This window comes from Cucurbita pepo, chromosome 2 (genome assembly GCF_057944985.1).
Source record: "Cucurbita pepo subsp. pepo isolate OVF chromosome 2, ASM5794498v1, whole genome shotgun sequence".
Lineage (NCBI taxonomy): Eukaryota > Viridiplantae > Streptophyta > Magnoliopsida > Cucurbitales > Cucurbitaceae > Cucurbita > Cucurbita pepo.
This window is the reverse complement of record NC_141799.1, coordinates 13,609,017-13,626,674: the sequence shown is the minus strand read 5'-3', so window position 1 is coordinate 13,626,674 and position 17,658 is coordinate 13,609,017. Positions and strand designations below refer to the sequence as shown.

Below are 17,658 nucleotides of genomic sequence, written 5' to 3'. Positions count from 1 at the left end.
AAGTAAAATTAATGTACGAGGAAGCCATTTTTAGACGCTTTCGAGGAAACTCACATTTTTTTCACGATTTCAGAATCTCAAAAATTTAAATCTCCTTCGCTTTCCGAGTCAAGGTTGAAGACGAAGACCCAAATTCTACGCACTTCCTGCCATTAATGGTGGCCATTTTTTCTTCCTACCTAACGCAGCCAACAACCATACACTGAGGTGGTCTCCTCACTCTTAATAGAAGTCTACTTACGTTTCTTCCGTTGCGATGCAATTGAATCTGTTTTTATCGTATCTTCTAAATTGCTTGTCTTCTTTTGTACTCGGATTCTTACGTTCTCTATTTAAATATTGATAGTAATTTCCCCTCCAATCCGCTTCGGTTTGTGTGCAACTTCTTTATCTGAAACCTCTTTGCAATTGCGTCTGTGATTTTGATTCCTTCAATGGAGAAATCTGGGTATGGTCGCGATGGAATTTTCAGGTCCTTACGGCCTCCGATCGTCTTTCCCAGAGATCCCAATTTGTCGGTGGCCTCTTTTATTTTCCGAAACTCATCGTCTTATCCAAACCGACTCGCCATAGTTGATGCGGAATCCTCTGATTCCGTGTCGTATTCCCAGCTTAAAGCCTCTGCAATTAAGATCTCCAATGGCTTGCTCCAATTGGGTATCGAGAAAAACGACGTGGTGATGATTTTTGCTCCAAATTCTGTTGAATTCTCCATTTGTTTCATTGGAATTGTTGCTATTGGGGCTATTGTCACCACTTGTAATCCTGTTTACATGGTCTCTGAGTTAACCAAGCAAGTTAGAGATGCTAAGCCCAAACTTATGATATCTGTTGTTGAATTGTGGGACAAAGTGAAGGTTCTAAACATCCCAACAGTGTTACTAGACCAGCAAATTCCTTCGGAAATCCAGTCCTCCAAAATTTTATGTTTCAATGATTTGATAAACATGGCTGGCGATAAATCTAGCTCCGAATTCCCAATTGTTGGGGTGAAGCAGAGTGATACAGCTGCTCTTCTGTATTCATCAGGAACAACAGGAGCCAGTAAGGGTGTGATTCTGACTCACAGAAACCTCATAACATCTTCACTGATGATAACATTGGATCAGAAGACTAATGGAGACGAAAATGGCACATATCTGAACTTTTTGCCGATGTTTCATGTGTTTGGATTGGTTTGTATAACATGTGCGCAGCTGCAGAGAGGAAACACCATTGTCTCTATGCCAAAGTTTAACCTGGAGAAGGCCCTGTGGGCAGTGGAGAAGTACAAGGTGACAGATCTATGGGTTGTGCCGCCTGTTGTGCTTGCTTTGGCAAAACAAAGTGTGGTAAAGAAATACAACCTTTCATCCCTGAAGCATATCGGTTCAGGGGCTGCACCTCTTGGGAAGGAATTAATGGATGAATGTGCTAACAACATTCCCAGTGCTGTGGTTCTCCAGGTACCCTGTAGTAGGCTGTTTGTGTTCTATAATTATGTTTACTATAATCTATTGGATGCTTTTTCATTCTTTCACTTTCTTATATCAAGAACATCAAATGATATTTTCACTTAGAACCAACAGAGTTTGAAGTGCAGAGGAGTTGGGACAATTACAACTTAGAACAGTAGTGAAACACTTTTCTTTTAAATGCCTCCAAAAAGTACTTTTATGTATGTGTTAGAGATGACCTGTGACTTTTGAAGATAGAAAAACACTATTTTAAGTAATCTTAGCAATTTCAAAAGAAGGTTTAACTAGGTTACCGAACACTGGTTATAGAATTCTCAAAATCAGTTACAGAATTTTAAGTAAAATCAGTTACAAAAGACATACCGACCCTAAGTGTTTATAGAATTCTCAAAATCTATGGCTATGCAATAAAAACCATGAAATTTTTAAAAGTTACTTTATTTGGTTAAAAATGCTTTTCCTATTCTAAAAGTCATATACATTCATCCTAATTATCGGCTACTCTAAATTCTGAATTGAACTTCTAAATGTTTTCACTTCATTTGGCTTTGATTTATAAACTTGTAGAGGTGGATTATAAGATTATAATGCAATAACTTGAATTCATTGCTATTCTCAGGGTTATGGTATGACTGAGACTTGTGGAGTTGTTTCTTTGGAGAATCGAACAGTTGGCAAACGAAATACGGGTTCGGCTGGAACACTTGCCTCTGGTGTTGAGGCTCAAATAGTCAGTGTAGATACTTTGAAGCCTCTTCCTCCTAATCAATATGGAGAGATACTGGTTCGGGGACCGAATATGATGCTTGGTATATAGATATGGTTATCTTTCTCTTGATTTATGGTTTTCATACAATACTTTGGAGAGAATGTTTTTGTTTCGTAATCGAATACGATCTGAGTTAATGTGATCTTTAGTGTGTTGGGAGTAACTATTACTACCTAACATTCAAGTCGGTTTTCGAATTCAATTTTGAAATGATGTGCAGGTTACTTAAACAATCCACAGGCCACCAAGCAAACTATTGACAAATATGGCTGGGTGCATACTGGAGACCTTGGATACTTTGATGAAAATGGTCAGCTTTATGTTGTCGACAGAATTAAGGAACTCATCAAGTACAAAGGTTTTCAGGTACATATCTGTTTATCTAGTAATATTTAGCTCTAATCTCAGCAGTTATAGCTTTTAGCTTTCGGAACTTTGTCGAAACATTAGCATCCAGTAACTTCTTACTAATGATAGCGTGCTATATCGGTCGTTCTTGTACGAGCAAGTGCTGTTTTGAGTTCAAATCAAATTCTTAAGCTCTCCTCCTCTCTCAAATTTTGTTACTGAATCTCCAGGTTGCACCAGCTGAGCTTGAAGCACTGTTGGTCTCTCACCCTGAGATACTAGATGCTGTTGTCATCCCGTAAGCATTCATGAAACTCATTACTCGTTTGAACTTTCGACATTCACTCCTTTGTAACTGATTCGATCAAAACCGAATCAACAGCTGCCCCGACGATGAAGCTGGAGAAGTTCCAATCGCGTATGTCGTGCGATCTACCAATAGTTCTATGACCGAAGAGGACGTCCTCAAATTCGTGGCCGATCAGGTAAGGCACTTAAGAAGAAAGTTCGGTTAGTTTCAGCAGCACGGATAGATTGCTCGATATGCATCGGGAATGAAACTTGTGTGTTTCTCCTGCAACAGGTTTCTCCTTACAAAAGGCTAAGAAGAGTGACATTCATCAACAGTGTCCCCAAGTCAGTTTCTGGGAAAATCCTGAGGAGAGAACTCATTGAGAAAGTAAGAGCTAAAATCTAAGTTCTTTGGTTCCTCTTTTCATTATGACACGAGCAGAATAAGACCTTTTTGTTCTCTTATTTTTACACTTTTACGTACTTTCTTTTTACTATAACTATGTAGTTTAAAAATAAGAATAAATTCTGTTATCGAGTTTTTTTAAATAAATTACGTCGACATTATATGGTTAATTTTTTCTTAAAAGGTATAAAATCTATACTTTTCAACTTTCATTTATTTTTTTATAACTACTTGACTTTTTAGACTTAAATCAGTCGAAACTGTCACTCAAAATTATGTTTTCGTTGTATAAATGGAAGCAAAACGTCAAAGTTTTAAAATTCAAAATTGGGTCCATGGTTGAGTTAATATTTCAAAATACTTACTAAATAACCTTTATTTGTCTACCCGAAATGATAGATTGACCTATATATATATATATATATATATATATATATACTTAATAGGATAAATTAATGATACGCATAAAAATGTCTACCTAGCTGAGGAAACCATTACTAATAATAAACGAATAAAAAACAAAATTTAATATCAAGTGATATAATATATCAATTATAGACCTAAGTAATCTATTTATGTAATAAATTGATGTACTTAATAGCAAATTAGAAATAAACTTAATCTAATAAATGTTTATCATTCATAAATGTATCTGATACACAAGGTTTAAAAGGGAATTATTTAAAAATTTTAAACTGGCATTCAATTTTTTTATATAAAAAGATTACTATATTTCAAAATAAATAATGCTGTTGCTATAATAATTATTATTATTCATTAGACTTATTTTGCCATGCATGCAGATGTCCCTAGAACCTAATGAAAAAAATGTATACATATTAATTTTAATATTTTATATCATACGGACTAAATTTTATATATTTTTTTTTCTTTCAAAATTATAGGGACTGAATTTGTAATTTAACATACATTTTTAGTTTAAAAATAGTGATGATTTGAATCTCTTACGAGTAAATTTTAAAAAGTGGGTTTAGACTTCGAAGGCTCGAAGAGTTCTCGATGTCTTTCACACAATTTTCTTATCTATACTCTCCCGTGTTTGTGAGGTTCTTTCTTGAAGAACCATAACTATGCAGCCCTATCCTTAATAGATTGACCCCAAAATAGCATATCTAAATTATAAGAAAACCCACCGAGGCCACAATTGCAGAATTTACACCTTCAAAATTTTTATTTGTTTGCGTACGTAAATAAATTACGAATATGGTCCAAATAATAAATGCCCAAGTTTGTTTTGAATCCCAATTCCAAAAGAGGGTTTCGAAGGCATATAGCTGATTGTTTGCTGGTTTGGATGGAATTTATCAAGAGGCATTGAATGAAAGAAAAATTTCAGCTGGTGCTTAAGAACAAGATCCAAATGCCAAAAAAGGAAAAAAAAACAAAAAAAAAAAAAAAAGAATAGAGTTTGTAGAATTTGCAAGAACATGGTATTCAATTAAGTACACTATTACATACATAAGCAATGAGTGCAAGTTCCATAAGGTAAGCCCACTAATATAGCCTAGAATGATGAAAAGCTGCAAACTGTTCAAAAGGAGATAATTACAGCCGTAAATACAAGATGATTGTTACATATATATATATACTGCTAGCCAAATCTCCAATAATCACCCCTTTTATTACTTGCTAGTATCAGTCCAACATGCATACCCCTCCCCCCCACCCATCTAACAACCTATCTATCATACATATCCAAGGGCACCACCAATGAATGCGTTCACCAACACAAACCTGAAGCTGGAGAAAGGAAAAGGAATTACCTGCCCTCAAGAAAATGGCATGAATGAGTCAAATCAAGATATTCAAAAACGATGGCAAGAACTTGTCCTAATGTTTGACTCGAGCAGCAGGCCGATGCCCGGTGCCGAAGGCAGACCTCAGCAGTTTTGCTTGCTCACCTTTAAATTTATATATAGCCAATTATCACTGGCACCAAGAAATGACCATTCAATGGCCTAACAACCAGCTGCCTTTAGGAAGTTGTCATATGGGTTCGACGCTGGTAGTTGAATGAGGTGGGGATTATATTGGTTCTCAGTTGCACAGACTGTTGGATAAGTATCAATGGACGAACTCCACTGTGTCGAAGAATCTGAGTCAACAAATGGGTTGCCGCTCTGCATTCAAATGCACTTGGAAGTCAGATTTTACTGTAAAGGGATAGCCATAATAGGACGTGGACATACTTATGCATACATGAGCTCATGTCAGTCTATGAAAGCAGGCAGATGCTCATTCCAAAATACTCACCAAGATAATAATAGGATCTCAATTTCAGTCAAGAATTATTTGATCTGAAACTAACTATATGATAGACAACGTACCTTATGTACAGCGAAGTGAACGCGTTGCGAAGGCTCCTCCTTTCTTGGATTTTCATCATTATGATTGAAATTTCCCACCGAACCTTCTTTAGTTGGTGGAGAGGAAATGAAATTGGATATCTTATGCTGATTTTCTTCTGAAAGAGCTTCGCAATTCCCAGCCATTTCCTTGTAAGGCATATTTGTCGGTAAAGAGCCTGATACCCTTCCTACTTGATTTGTTATGTCGGAAATCTGCATAATAGATTGTCAATAGGAAAGATACATAGATAGAACAACGGTGATAACTAATAGCAAGAACTTCCATTGTCATTTTTCAAGATGAAGCAATGTAGAAAAAATAGGTTAGGGGAAAAAAAAATCTTCCTACTCATGCTTATACTTCTGCCAACATCAATCGCTTCAGAAAACGTTGGAAATAGATGCCAGGATTTTGTAGTTTGTATCTGCTTAAATTTTAATGCATTTTGAGAGGAAATAGATGCCAGAATTTTGTCGTCTTTGTGAACATTCATCACATAGTTCATGTGCAAAGATTAGCAACGTACCAAATTCAAAAGTTCATCAGCACTCATGACATTTGGACCTTCTGGGGCCTTCTCTGTCTCAACATCATTTTGACTTTGAGGTTCATCGCAATGATTGTCATTAATAGATAATAAGGGATCAGCCTACAAAATGTACCAATATGTAAAGAGAGAGTGCACAACTTGAAAATAGTTCAAAATCGTCGAGACATGAGATGAATAAAGTGCAAACCGTGTTTGAAGTTCCGTCGTTCTTAGATCCACATTGATAAATTTCTCCTGGTGTGACAAAAAACTGAGTTCCTAATGGGCAAGTATCATCCGGCAGAAAATCTTGAAGCAACTGCTCTCTGATAGCACTTAACTTCTTCTGCTTTAAAGAACACAACAATTTGTTACATCAACTAGAAATGGAAATTATAACAATTATTTTTTGTGCTTCTTTGCAGTAAAAAAAAAAAAGGAATAAAATAAACTTACTTCTGACAGATTTTGCAATGTCTGCAAAATTAACCTAGCAAATGACTCTTTAGATTGGCTATCACTTGTATCGACAACTGAAAGTGACTTCAAAGCATGTTCATTGTCTTCCTTAGATCCATAAACTGGTCTGGGATGGCCTTGTCCTGTTTTGGCAACTTGTAACTTGCAATCCTCAACCAACTGTAGAAATGGATCTACCTGGTAAAAGTAAAAAATCAGTAGAAGAACTTTACTCATGAAAGCTAAAATGTCAACTTTCTTTGAAATCCATGTTCCACGCAGTAGACACATTAGTGCTACGTGTCACAACCATGAAATAATTTTTTTGCACATACTACTTCACTTGTAAGGGCAACTTTAGCACGAGGGGCAAGTGGCACGATGTTGTAGGCTTTCGCCGTGAAGATGATCATCGACGTTGCCAAAGTAAAAAGTGACCTCCGACGTGATGGTTGCAATTGCCCTGCAATTTGTCAAAGTCACTTTTAGTTGTAGAGATGGCCTATTGGGTGCCCACTCAAAGTGGTCATATGACTAGTGAAGAAAAATATCTTTCCATCATAATAAATAATTTAACAGATCAATCAACGGAAAAAAAGTTATTATTTTGGATAAAAGAAAAAGAAATGTCTTATTTCTTCTGCGGATGCCGCATCTAGTTTGCATTTGGTTTTTATGGAGTCAGTTTTCTGGATTCAAATCAAGACGATTAACAATTAGAGGATCTTAAAGTAAAAAGAACACACGATGAAAAAATCTAACTTATGCTCTTAAGTGTTTACCACAACAAAAAACTGGTCTGACATCACAAAGTTTTGACATCACGACGAGCTTCTCATATTTGCTCATGTTTGTCTCGGATTATAAATGTGGCAAGATTTCAGAAACTGTAGAAATGAAATATAATTTTAATAAGCTTAGCTGGTTCTCTACCTCCAGCAAGGGAAATGCTCCGCAAGGAAAATGCTAGCTGGAAACTTCGAATAAGCGTCTCGTTACTGGAGTTCTATCAACACAGCAAATCATAAGGAAATTATAAAAGGATATTCATATGTTGGTACTGGACAGATAATTAAGTATCAAATTGACAATAATTCCCAAGGACCAATAAGATAAGCTGAGTTTTCAATGTAACATGTTCCAGACAGAACTTTGTTACAGTTGCACAACTAAGAGAAATATAAACCAAGGATTTCAATTCTCTCCATCAAAGTCATAATCTGAGCTGAGATCTTATATGAATTTAGAATATGAGAAACTATAAAAAATATTTCCGTAGCATTGTTGGAGCTCAAGGGACTGAAAATGAATTGCTCAACTAAATTCCTTTGTTACATAGAAATCCTCCATTTTTTTGACATTTTATATCAGCTAAATTTAAACAGCTTTTCATTATGCTAGGAAGCTAGAGAATTAGTGAGTTTAGTACTCAAATGACCCATTGGTTCCACAAACCCAGTCTATCACTTGAACGAGTCCAAGAGCCTCTTAGATCCATTTGCTATCAGATTGCATGTCTAAATCTGTGGGAACTTCTATTGTTACTCCTAAAATGGTGGACCAAAATATATAACCCAGTCCATCAAATGTACATATGGGAGCATTTCATCATAACTTTCAAGATGCCAAATACTCCAAAAATATCCATCAAGTGTACATATGGTTGGGTCATAAAGGATGCTTACAGGTGAATGCCCAAATCGGACATATTCCACTGCCTCCATTGGCTGAAGTGGAACAGGTAAGTTACTAATGTATAGTGTATGGCAGTCCCAGTTTTTTCACGTGAATTCAATTCCATGGTAAATGAGGTGAGACATATACTAACTCAATATAATTATCAAACAGACAATAACGAATTTTACCTTAGTCCGTGCAAATAGCAACACAAGGCAATAAGTATGAGCAATTGCTTCGAAGTTTTCAGGTTTATTGAGAGGAGAGATAGATTGTGCCCATAATGATGAGAGAAGGTTGGTAATCTGGCGACTGCTAAGCCTAAGGAACGTTGTCTGAAGTTTTAAGTCAAGGAAATGATAATATTAGACCATGATAAAACAATACAAGAAGAATATTTAGTGTAATAAGAATAAAAATAAAAACAAAATACATACCTGTTCCTTTTCTGAACTTGTCAAAGGTTTCTCATCCGCAACCGTACTAGGTGTAGTAGGCTTGTTTATACTATAAGCTCGGCTGTAACTAGACTTCAGTCTGTTCATCGTAGTACTATTTTTGATCTTTGGGGCTTCTTCTGTAACTGAAGCCATAGCTGAAATTGATGGATCCTTTTTTACCGTGTACACCCGACTGTAACTTGACTTTAGTCTGTTTAAAATGGAGCCACCATCAACTTTTGAAACCTGTTTAGTTAAAGGTTTTTCATCCATCTTTTGAAAGATGTTCTCTTGTGAATGAGGCTCAACTTTTACTTTCTGAAAAAGTGCTGCTGATGAGGAGAACACTGACACAGTTCTTGAGAGTGTCCTTTGAATATAAGTGGGCTTTTTGGAGTAGGGAACAGAAGCATGAGGACGTGGGCAGACGGATGATGGAACGAGAACAACAGAAAATATGCGGTGAGCACCAATTCTAGTTTCATGATCTGAGCAGACCATTGCCAGTAGTAATTGATGGAATAATGCCTCGGGAAAAGCCTGCAAAACATTTGAAGTCTAAAACGGCTGGGGTAGCAGGGGTAAAGAAAAAAACGGTAGAGACTTTGATTGTACCACAATCTCACAGAATTTAGGGAAAGATAAAGAACAGGTGCTCTTGCCTTATCTTGATACACAAGATTTGGTATTGATGCCACAATCTGAGCTGTGCGGTAGACAGTAGAAATTAATGTTCTGGACATTACAGGAATATTCGACAAGTTTTCTAGCATTGCAGCCATCATGTCTAGAATGAGACCAGCATCTCCAACCTAAACAACATTGCAGGAAAATCAACAGTAAATCCATCACAACAATGTAAAGAAGTTCGAAAGATTTATAAGAAATTAAGTTAAATTGCAGGCATTTATGGTGTGCATGCATAAGTCAACAGAAACGACTTGTGATTTTTATAGCTGTATTGCATATAAATGTTACAACGGAAGAACGTTGGCTTTAAATAGACATTTCCCGGTATAAACCCCAAAACCAGTAAAGGATTTGAAGTTACCGGTTTGATGGTTAACTACAGCCTGACAACTAATTTTTCATATATAAACTGCTAGCTAGGTAATGCCATGAAATTAGTCACATCCGTGTACATAAATCACACATCAAAATTATTAAGAGCATCCTGAGAAATACAAATTAAAGCAAAATTACCTTTAGTGACAACTCCACAAGGCATGCATCAACTGATGCTTGGTGTTTTCGGTTCCACTCAACAACTTCGGCTCCCAAGTTAGAATCATCAAGGGAGCAATGTATACTTTTTCGAAGATGTCTCATCATATCACTTAGTGCACCAATTATGGCTACTGATGGTGAGGCATTTGTTTTCTGAGCAAGGGAGGTGGCAATGTTAACAATGTCAATCTGCATGGTAGGATCTTGTAGAACATTCTTGTGATCGAGGTGCTTGATCAAAATTGCAAGCATAAAATGTGAGTTGTGCCCTGTAAAAAATACATGGGCTTCATGAAAATCACTGGTACAAATATAGAAATATAGGAAGAAGTAATTTAGAACTCCAAGGCTCTAACTTTTAAAAAAATCTTAAAGGGAACAATACCCAAATTCTCCATTATTAATTGCATATCTATCAACACAGAAAGACCAAGCCCAAGTTTTGGAGACCAAAGATTTCCAGTATCAAAGTAACGGAAGAAAGATTCCAAGACACGCCGTATGGTTGTAGCTTCCTTGGCCAACTTAGCAATGTTATGTAGGCAAACCCTTGCCCAAAATTCTGGATTCTTTGCGTCTTCTCTGTTAGATATAAGAATGATAAGACTTGGAAAGTTTATACAAGCATAGTATTGTAGTTCTGAGAAGAACTTACGGAGATACAATCAATTCCCCCCTTTCAGTTACTATCATCCTCCACGATGAAAACCTTGCCATTTGTTCGTGTGAAAGGGGAACTACTTCAGAATTTGCATCCTGAGTATCTTGCCCACCATTTGAAGAATTGGAAGTGCTCTTAAGGTCTCCATAGTTATCCAACATGACAGAAATAACCTAAAATTTTAGACGAAAGTTTATACCATCAACATAATAAAAAATAATAAAGTACGTTATTATCTGGATAAACAAGAAAATCAATCAGAGATCAACATACATCTCACAACCCACAACCCTAAGGAAATTATCTACAGCATCAACCTTCATAAAAAGTGGGGTGAACAGGGAGGGGGTTGTATGTAATCTATAACCACTGAAGTATTCATATACTTCCTCATGGTCATTCAATTTGACGGCTAATATTAATCTTAAAATTGCAAAGGAAGGCATAGCAGAGAATAAATATGGAGGAAGATTTAAGTAGCCAATGGTAAAAGGGCTGTGGTATTGGCAGGAAATAGATCGAGAAAATGATAGTTATGTGATAAATGCAAAGCAACTTACATTGTCAAATTCTGCTGATATATTGGAAAATTCACCCATAAACCAAACCTGCAGATGAAACATTTGGATATGAAAACTATTTCCAGACTAAGAAGAAAGCAAATATTCAGAAATGCGATTTAAAAGTTAAATAAACATGATAAGAGCAGATATTGGAAAGAAAAATTTAGTTTAGGACAAGAATTTGTTTTTGGGTATTCTTAACAATCTATTCTCACTATGCTCGTAAAATACAATCTCACGGTGTCTCAACAATATGTTCTTACGGTGGGCATACAAGTTCAATGCCTCTCCCTCCCCCTATTGAAGGTGATGGATTTGTTGCCATTTGAACAGACAACAACCCAATTCTTTTAGTAATTTTTTAAAATGTAATTTTCTTTCATTATGCAGGTGTATTTGTTCTGATATTCAAGTGTTCTGGTCTGGCCAACTTATTCGATCAACAGCAGAGAGGTGACCTCAAAGGGTATTTTTGCAAACCAAAATTTCACTTTCACACTACTATATCAAGAATTTCTTTGTAGCTGTGTTTTTGCTGATGCACAATTGGTCCGCCCAACTACTTTCTTTAATGAAACCAAAAGACAAGTCCAAGGCATATTTTCTAATCCAAAATGTCCTTTTCATGGCTTAAGTCAGTTAAGAACTATGGCCTTATGAAAGAAATGTTTGTGGGTTTCATTCTCAATATCATATTTCTACTCTATCTTCCAATATACTAAAGAAGTTGAGTTGCAAAATCAGTCTCTAACTTCCCTACTGCATTTCTCTATTTTGAAGAAATTACGAATTGAACTTAAAAATTTGAAGCTACAATTGCTACAATTTAACTATATTTTTAACTCTCCAATTTAACTACAATTGCTACAAAATCAGTCTTCGCATTCTTTCCCCTTCTCGAATAAATAAATTGGTTAGGTGGCACTTGCATTCCAAACTTGCACCTTTTCCTCAAGCTGAAAAGTAAAGACTGTTGTAGGAGGCTGGAGAAAAATCCTCATGTTGATTCTTGTGGTTGTTGCCCCTGTCCTTGGATGGGGAAATCTAACTCTCCATCTAAAAAAGTTAAGCTATAGTTATAATGCCTGACCATGGACCCCAATAGAAGCTTTATATTCTCTGTGAGTTGGGGTGAGAGGTCGAAAAGGACTCAGATTATCCCCAAATACCATGCACAATCGCAAACACATTGATAATTTGGTGTATTTGGGATGTCAAAGAGAGTTCTAGTCTATAAGAACACGTCCCATTTCTTGCAGCACCAAAAATGGTCCCAATACTACTCTCTACTCAATAAGAACTGCTGCCAATAAGGCCTCAACTTCCAGTATACTGGGTCTTGAAATGATGAACTGAACATCTCTTCTTGTTGGGCTCACTACAGTTGGGTTGGCAGAAGGGTTATTTCATACCCAAAAAAAGGGTGGTAATATTTGCCCACAACAGTTAGAAATTAGAATGTTTGATGGAGGAATGAAATGAGGCATTATACCAGCAGCATTCTGTCCAATGCACCATATTTCCAAAGTGATTTTCCTAAAGCAAGGTATCCCAAACAGGTCTCGAGGAAATAGTTAACCACCACTATCTACCCATCAGATTGTGAGCTTCATCCAAACAAGCACATGAACACACTGTTTCAAAATTGTTAAAAAGTGAGCTACTGCTGACGAAGTGATAGGCATTTTAGAATTTGGAAGTGGATGTACTTAGATGATCAACCACCAGCAGCACACGCATTCTGAGCATAGTAACCCTTCAATAAAATAGATTTAGGTCTTCTTACACCATAGTTGGAAGGAGTAAAGGCTGGAACAAGCTTGCCAGATACATCCTTATATACTTGCCTCTTTGACAGGTCTCACAACCTTTACTTGGGCTTAAATTCAATTCACGAGTACCTAGCTTGGAATTTCCAGTGTTTCCACAGAGTGTTGCAATTATAGTTCAATTTAATTTGTGATAGTTGATCCAAACAGATATGCTATATTCCTAACCCTGATTATGTGTTTTGTTAGTATATATTTTAGCTTTGGATAATCAAGTACTTCAATATTCTATTAGTTAGAGTGATTGTGTATTATTAGTAATTTCTTTAAATTAGATTTAATGGAGGAAGTTAGTGTTTATTAAAGAAGTACCGAAGAAGCACCCAGACAAAAGAAATCTCGGCTGAATCTATGATAACTCGTTAAATATATCTTGAAGTCTTCTCAATTGAATCAAAACCAGAGACTGAATGTTTCGTTTTAGCAGGGGTTTGTACCACACATTAAAAATTAAATCATCAATAAAGGTGGTGTTGATATAAGCCTGTTAACTAAATCTTTTGGTTTACTAACACATTGAAAGGCCAACATATGAAGTAGGTGCATAAAGATAAAATACGTAGAATACATCCAAATAAATTTAGTGCAGATTACCATAGCTGAGAGGGCTTGAAGGCTAGCAGAACGCATCTGTCTTTCTCTCCCTTCCTCTCCTAATTCTTGAGCTAGAAGGCAAAGTTTGGGAATCATTCCATCTAAGTTGAACATATAGGTGCTATCCCTCTACATAGTATAAACGCACATAAATATAAAGAACATTTTCAAAGAAATAGTGTAAAAAGCTAAAATATACCATACTGGTAACCCTTACAAAAATAGACCAAACAAAATTCTAAAAAGTAAGCATACCATACTGGCAACCCTTACCTGCTGATTAACAAAATCAAAGAGAGCTTGGCATCCTAAAATTCGCATTTCATCATGTCGTGCTTGATCCAGTAGAATGTGGATGATGGCAAGCAAACTACTTGCAAACAGAGGCCTGCAATAGTTATGTATGCCGATTACAACTTTCATATGCATGTAAGTAGTACATTTTAAGGTTAGGACACATCAAAAATCAATAAGCATGCTTATTATCCACCATGAATTCTCCATATATCGCAAAAGGTTTCCAGAAAATTCATTCTGAAGAACAGGAACTTAATTTACAGTCTCATATGGCTAAAAAGTTATAATTGATTTATAAAACTTCTATATAATTTCATTTTACATATGTTTCACAAGATTTTCAAAAATAAATGAAATTACACAAAACGGTTTGATTTGAAATCCAATGACAAGGAAAAGACCTGTGCAAGATAGACATCGAGGCCATTAAGAAATGCAAAAGATTTACACATGCATAACTCCATACATTATCTATCTATACTACAAAAAGGGGAGCCAGGTGTCAAAATAATTCAATTAAATTGCCTTGTGATCATTCAAGAAAAATATTGTTCTCTTGTCCTGCATATCAATATCGGTAGTGCCGTTATAACCCAAAGGGATGACTACCTCAATTCTAGTAGAAGGCTAGTTGGTCCAAATCCAAGTCTAAAAAGTAGCATTGGATACGACGTAATGCAAAAAGAAAAGTTCAAGAGTAACCAAAGTACAACCATTTATTCATAGACCAAAGTAATTCCTAAAGACTAGAGCGCAAGGTAATCTAGAAGTCTCTGGTTAACAAGCCTTCCAAAAAAAGACAAGTTACTGGGGCATGTTTATAAGCATATACAAAAAGACAAATACCTAAATACTTGTGCGAATGCTGATTTCATGTCAATTTCATGAATAGGTTTTAGTTGCTTCAAAAAGTCATTGATATGACTGAGATGTAAGCATGTATAAATTGAACCACTCTATCAAACCTAGCTTTCGTAATGCATGTGTATAGGGATCTCATAAAGATCCAGGAAAATGATACTAATATTCAAATGTTTGGGCCATTACAAAATTAAATAAGGAACTCACATTTGCTCTTTACAAGAAAATAACAGCTTTCTGTAGATACATATGATGACTTTAACAGAGTGCAATTGCTCATTTCTCAATTCCCTATAAAATCTCTGCTCAAGACTAGTTGTGATCTGCAATAAAGAATATTAAAATCTCATGAAAGAATCAATAAATAAGAGGAAGAATTAAGGTGTTATAAATAGAAACCTTGATATTACTATGGCCTCCATGCTCGAGGGGCAAAGCAATTAATATATCATAATGAAAAACAGATGAAGAGAACGCTTTTTAGCTCGTTCCATTGCAAAAGGAGTATTCTATTTTTCATTTGTCTTTTTTTCTTCTTGTTTCACTCTCTTGTGGTGTTCGTATCCTTTGAGTACTAGTTTTTTTTTTTTTTTTTTTTTTTCCATTTATTCCATGAAAAGTTTCATTTTTTTGTTTAAAAAACAGCTGAAGCATGCCGAAAATAGTAAGAATAACTTGCACCAAAAAAAAATGCCTAGCCAGGAACTACATTTAATGCGAAGAAAGGCAAAACAAGAGTATCCAAATCTAACGTTTAATAAGGCTAAGTAAACAGTAGAATTGCTACAGCGCATCATCATGTAAAGACAAAAAAAAAAAAAAAAATCAAATTATCAACTCTTCTATCATATGGTTTCTCAAGGAAGAAAAACATAAGAGGATGGAGAAATCTGCCATGCTTGATTTATATCAATATAGTTCTGCACTTTCCTCCATATTAAACGATTCCATAACCTTTTTATCAATACCAGTTCAATCTACATAGTAATTGCTACATATCATCTTCGTCTCTAGATAAGTGAGATGAAGTGTTATAAATTATTTTTTATGGAAAATAAGATGCTGTCAGAATAATCCAAGAACATGGTTCCAAGATATTAGTGAAAATAAAATTCAGGTAAGTGGCACCTTGGGAACCCGAAAAGGATTTTTCGCTGCATATTCACATAATTTTCCAATCTTCCTGTCATTGGGTTCCTCTTCCTGCCATAACACGAAGAGAAGGTTCTATATCAGAACTGAATTCTCAGAATCTAAAATAGATTTTTGAACATATAGTTCTTTCAGGCACAAAAAAAAAAAAAAAAAAAAAAAAAAAAAAAAAAAAAAAAACACCAACACGTGTTTCTAGCTACATGGGCAAGGAAAAAAGTTAGACTCAGAACAAAGTGTACTAAGCAGCACAACGGGAGGTGAGGCGTAAAGGTAAAAATGCCTATGTAAATAGCTATATGGCTGACTGCTACATAAGGGAGAGAACGATAGTAAAATGGAAATATTTGGTGTCCATGAATCATGGAGTAAACCAACAAGAATATTTTGCGTAGTATCATATATTCAAGTTAGATCATGGTCACATATGTTTCAAGTAAACAATTCTGGATCACTCGCTCGACGATGTTTGTATAGTATAAGAATATTTTCACCAGATAGCCTATGAGAAACGTATGAATTTCAAGTCAGGGTAGATGTGAGAGATGAGCTTCCTGAAAAAGCCTTGAAAATAGATCTGGGGCATTTTTAAAATTTTGTGGAAACCTCTATGCAATGACTAAAGGTAATGATAACAAAGAAATATTTGGAATCACGTATTTTTCTACAAATAATTATCCCTCAACTTTCATTCATGTTCTACTTTGGCCCTTAAGAGACTAAAAATTTTGATTTTGATTCCTGAAACTTATAATCCTTTCAATTCTGGCCCTCGAATTTAGAACATAACTTCCATTGAACATCAAGTTTAGCCCTTAATGTAGAAATCTAAGCACGATGTAACATTGTTAATCATCCACAAAGATATGTTGTTACGTCAAATCCAACATGGATAACTGAATAGGACGAACTATACAAGAATAGAATAAGTGATTATAACATAAAACATGCAGCCATGTTAAAACAAAACTAGCAGGTCCACGTAAAACTCAACCAATCAGCCAGAGTTCCCTTGAGCAACCAACACGACGATTGAAAAACCAGTTGGTAATTTAAAACAGAGAAGAACCTGGGAGCGAGGAAAGATATCAGCAAGCAGCTTCTTGTAGCGCTTAATGGGCTGCCTGGACCTGGTACTCAAAGCAGGGCAAAAGAAACACAAAGTTCCACACACCGGCACCACTTGGCGGGATACCATCGCCATTAGTGGAAGGAAATCCCAAAATCTTCCCTAAAAACAACAAATTTCATTCGTTGGGCAAGGAGAGAATCCCAAATCGATGGGATTTTCGAAGAACAAGCTCCGGGCGGAGGACCGGATGGAGATGGGATCGAATCGTCCTTGCCCTCGAAAAGTTGAGAAAAGGGAATAACAATAATAATAATAATGTCCGGTTCCGGTGTGCGAGCGCGAGAGCACCGGATCTCCGAGACCTCCACCGGAACAAAAAAATGGTGGATATCAAAATCAATTTATACGCTCATCTTGCATTCGCCTCCATTTTCGGCTATTTTCTCTCTTCGTTCTTGGCTGTCGCAAAATTCCCAATACCTCGCCATCTCTATCTTCTCTTTCCAACTGCCAAATTAGATACCGTTATTTTCCCGCCTTATCCTTAAAATAGATAATATATATATATATATATATTTTCTCTTACAAAACTTATTTTATTTTTAAAATTATGTTTGTCTCAATTTTAAAAATAAAAAATTAATTATTTTAATTTT

At 35.8% G+C, this 17,658-nt stretch overlaps 2 protein-coding genes across 2 annotated transcripts; one reads left to right on the top strand and one right to left on the bottom strand.

The window, feature by feature from the left end:
• The first annotated feature begins 48 nt into the window (after positions 1-48).
• LOC111789218 (AMP-dependent synthetase and ligase family protein) lies at positions 49-3,441 on the top strand. Its single transcript, XM_023669916.2, has 6 exons — positions 49-1,445; positions 2,077-2,266; positions 2,447-2,592; positions 2,805-2,872; positions 2,957-3,059; positions 3,158-3,441. The coding sequence occupies exons 1-6, from the start codon at positions 435-437 to the stop codon at positions 3,269-3,271; spliced, it is 1,632 nt and encodes a 543-aa protein (XP_023525684.2). The 5' UTR covers positions 49-434; the 3' UTR covers positions 3,272-3,441.
• A 1,258-nt stretch (positions 3,442-4,699) lies between these two features.
• On the bottom strand, positions 4,700-17,486 carry LOC111787791 (protein SEMI-ROLLED LEAF 2). Its single transcript, XM_023667844.2, has 19 exons — positions 17,000-17,486; positions 15,907-15,981; positions 14,986-15,101; positions 13,894-14,008; positions 13,621-13,749; positions 11,195-11,242; positions 10,629-10,807; positions 10,359-10,555; positions 9,950-10,242; positions 9,409-9,558; positions 8,744-9,286; positions 8,495-8,641; positions 7,563-7,635; positions 6,965-7,092; positions 6,627-6,827; positions 6,379-6,516; positions 6,168-6,290; positions 5,620-5,853; positions 4,700-5,412 (listed from the first exon to the last, which is right to left on the bottom strand). Exons 1-19 carry the CDS (start codon positions 17,132-17,134, stop codon positions 5,251-5,253), a joined length of 3,186 nt encoding a protein of 1,061 aa, XP_023523612.1. The 5' UTR covers positions 17,135-17,486; the 3' UTR covers positions 4,700-5,250.
• Positions 17,487-17,658: the final 172 nt, after the last annotated feature.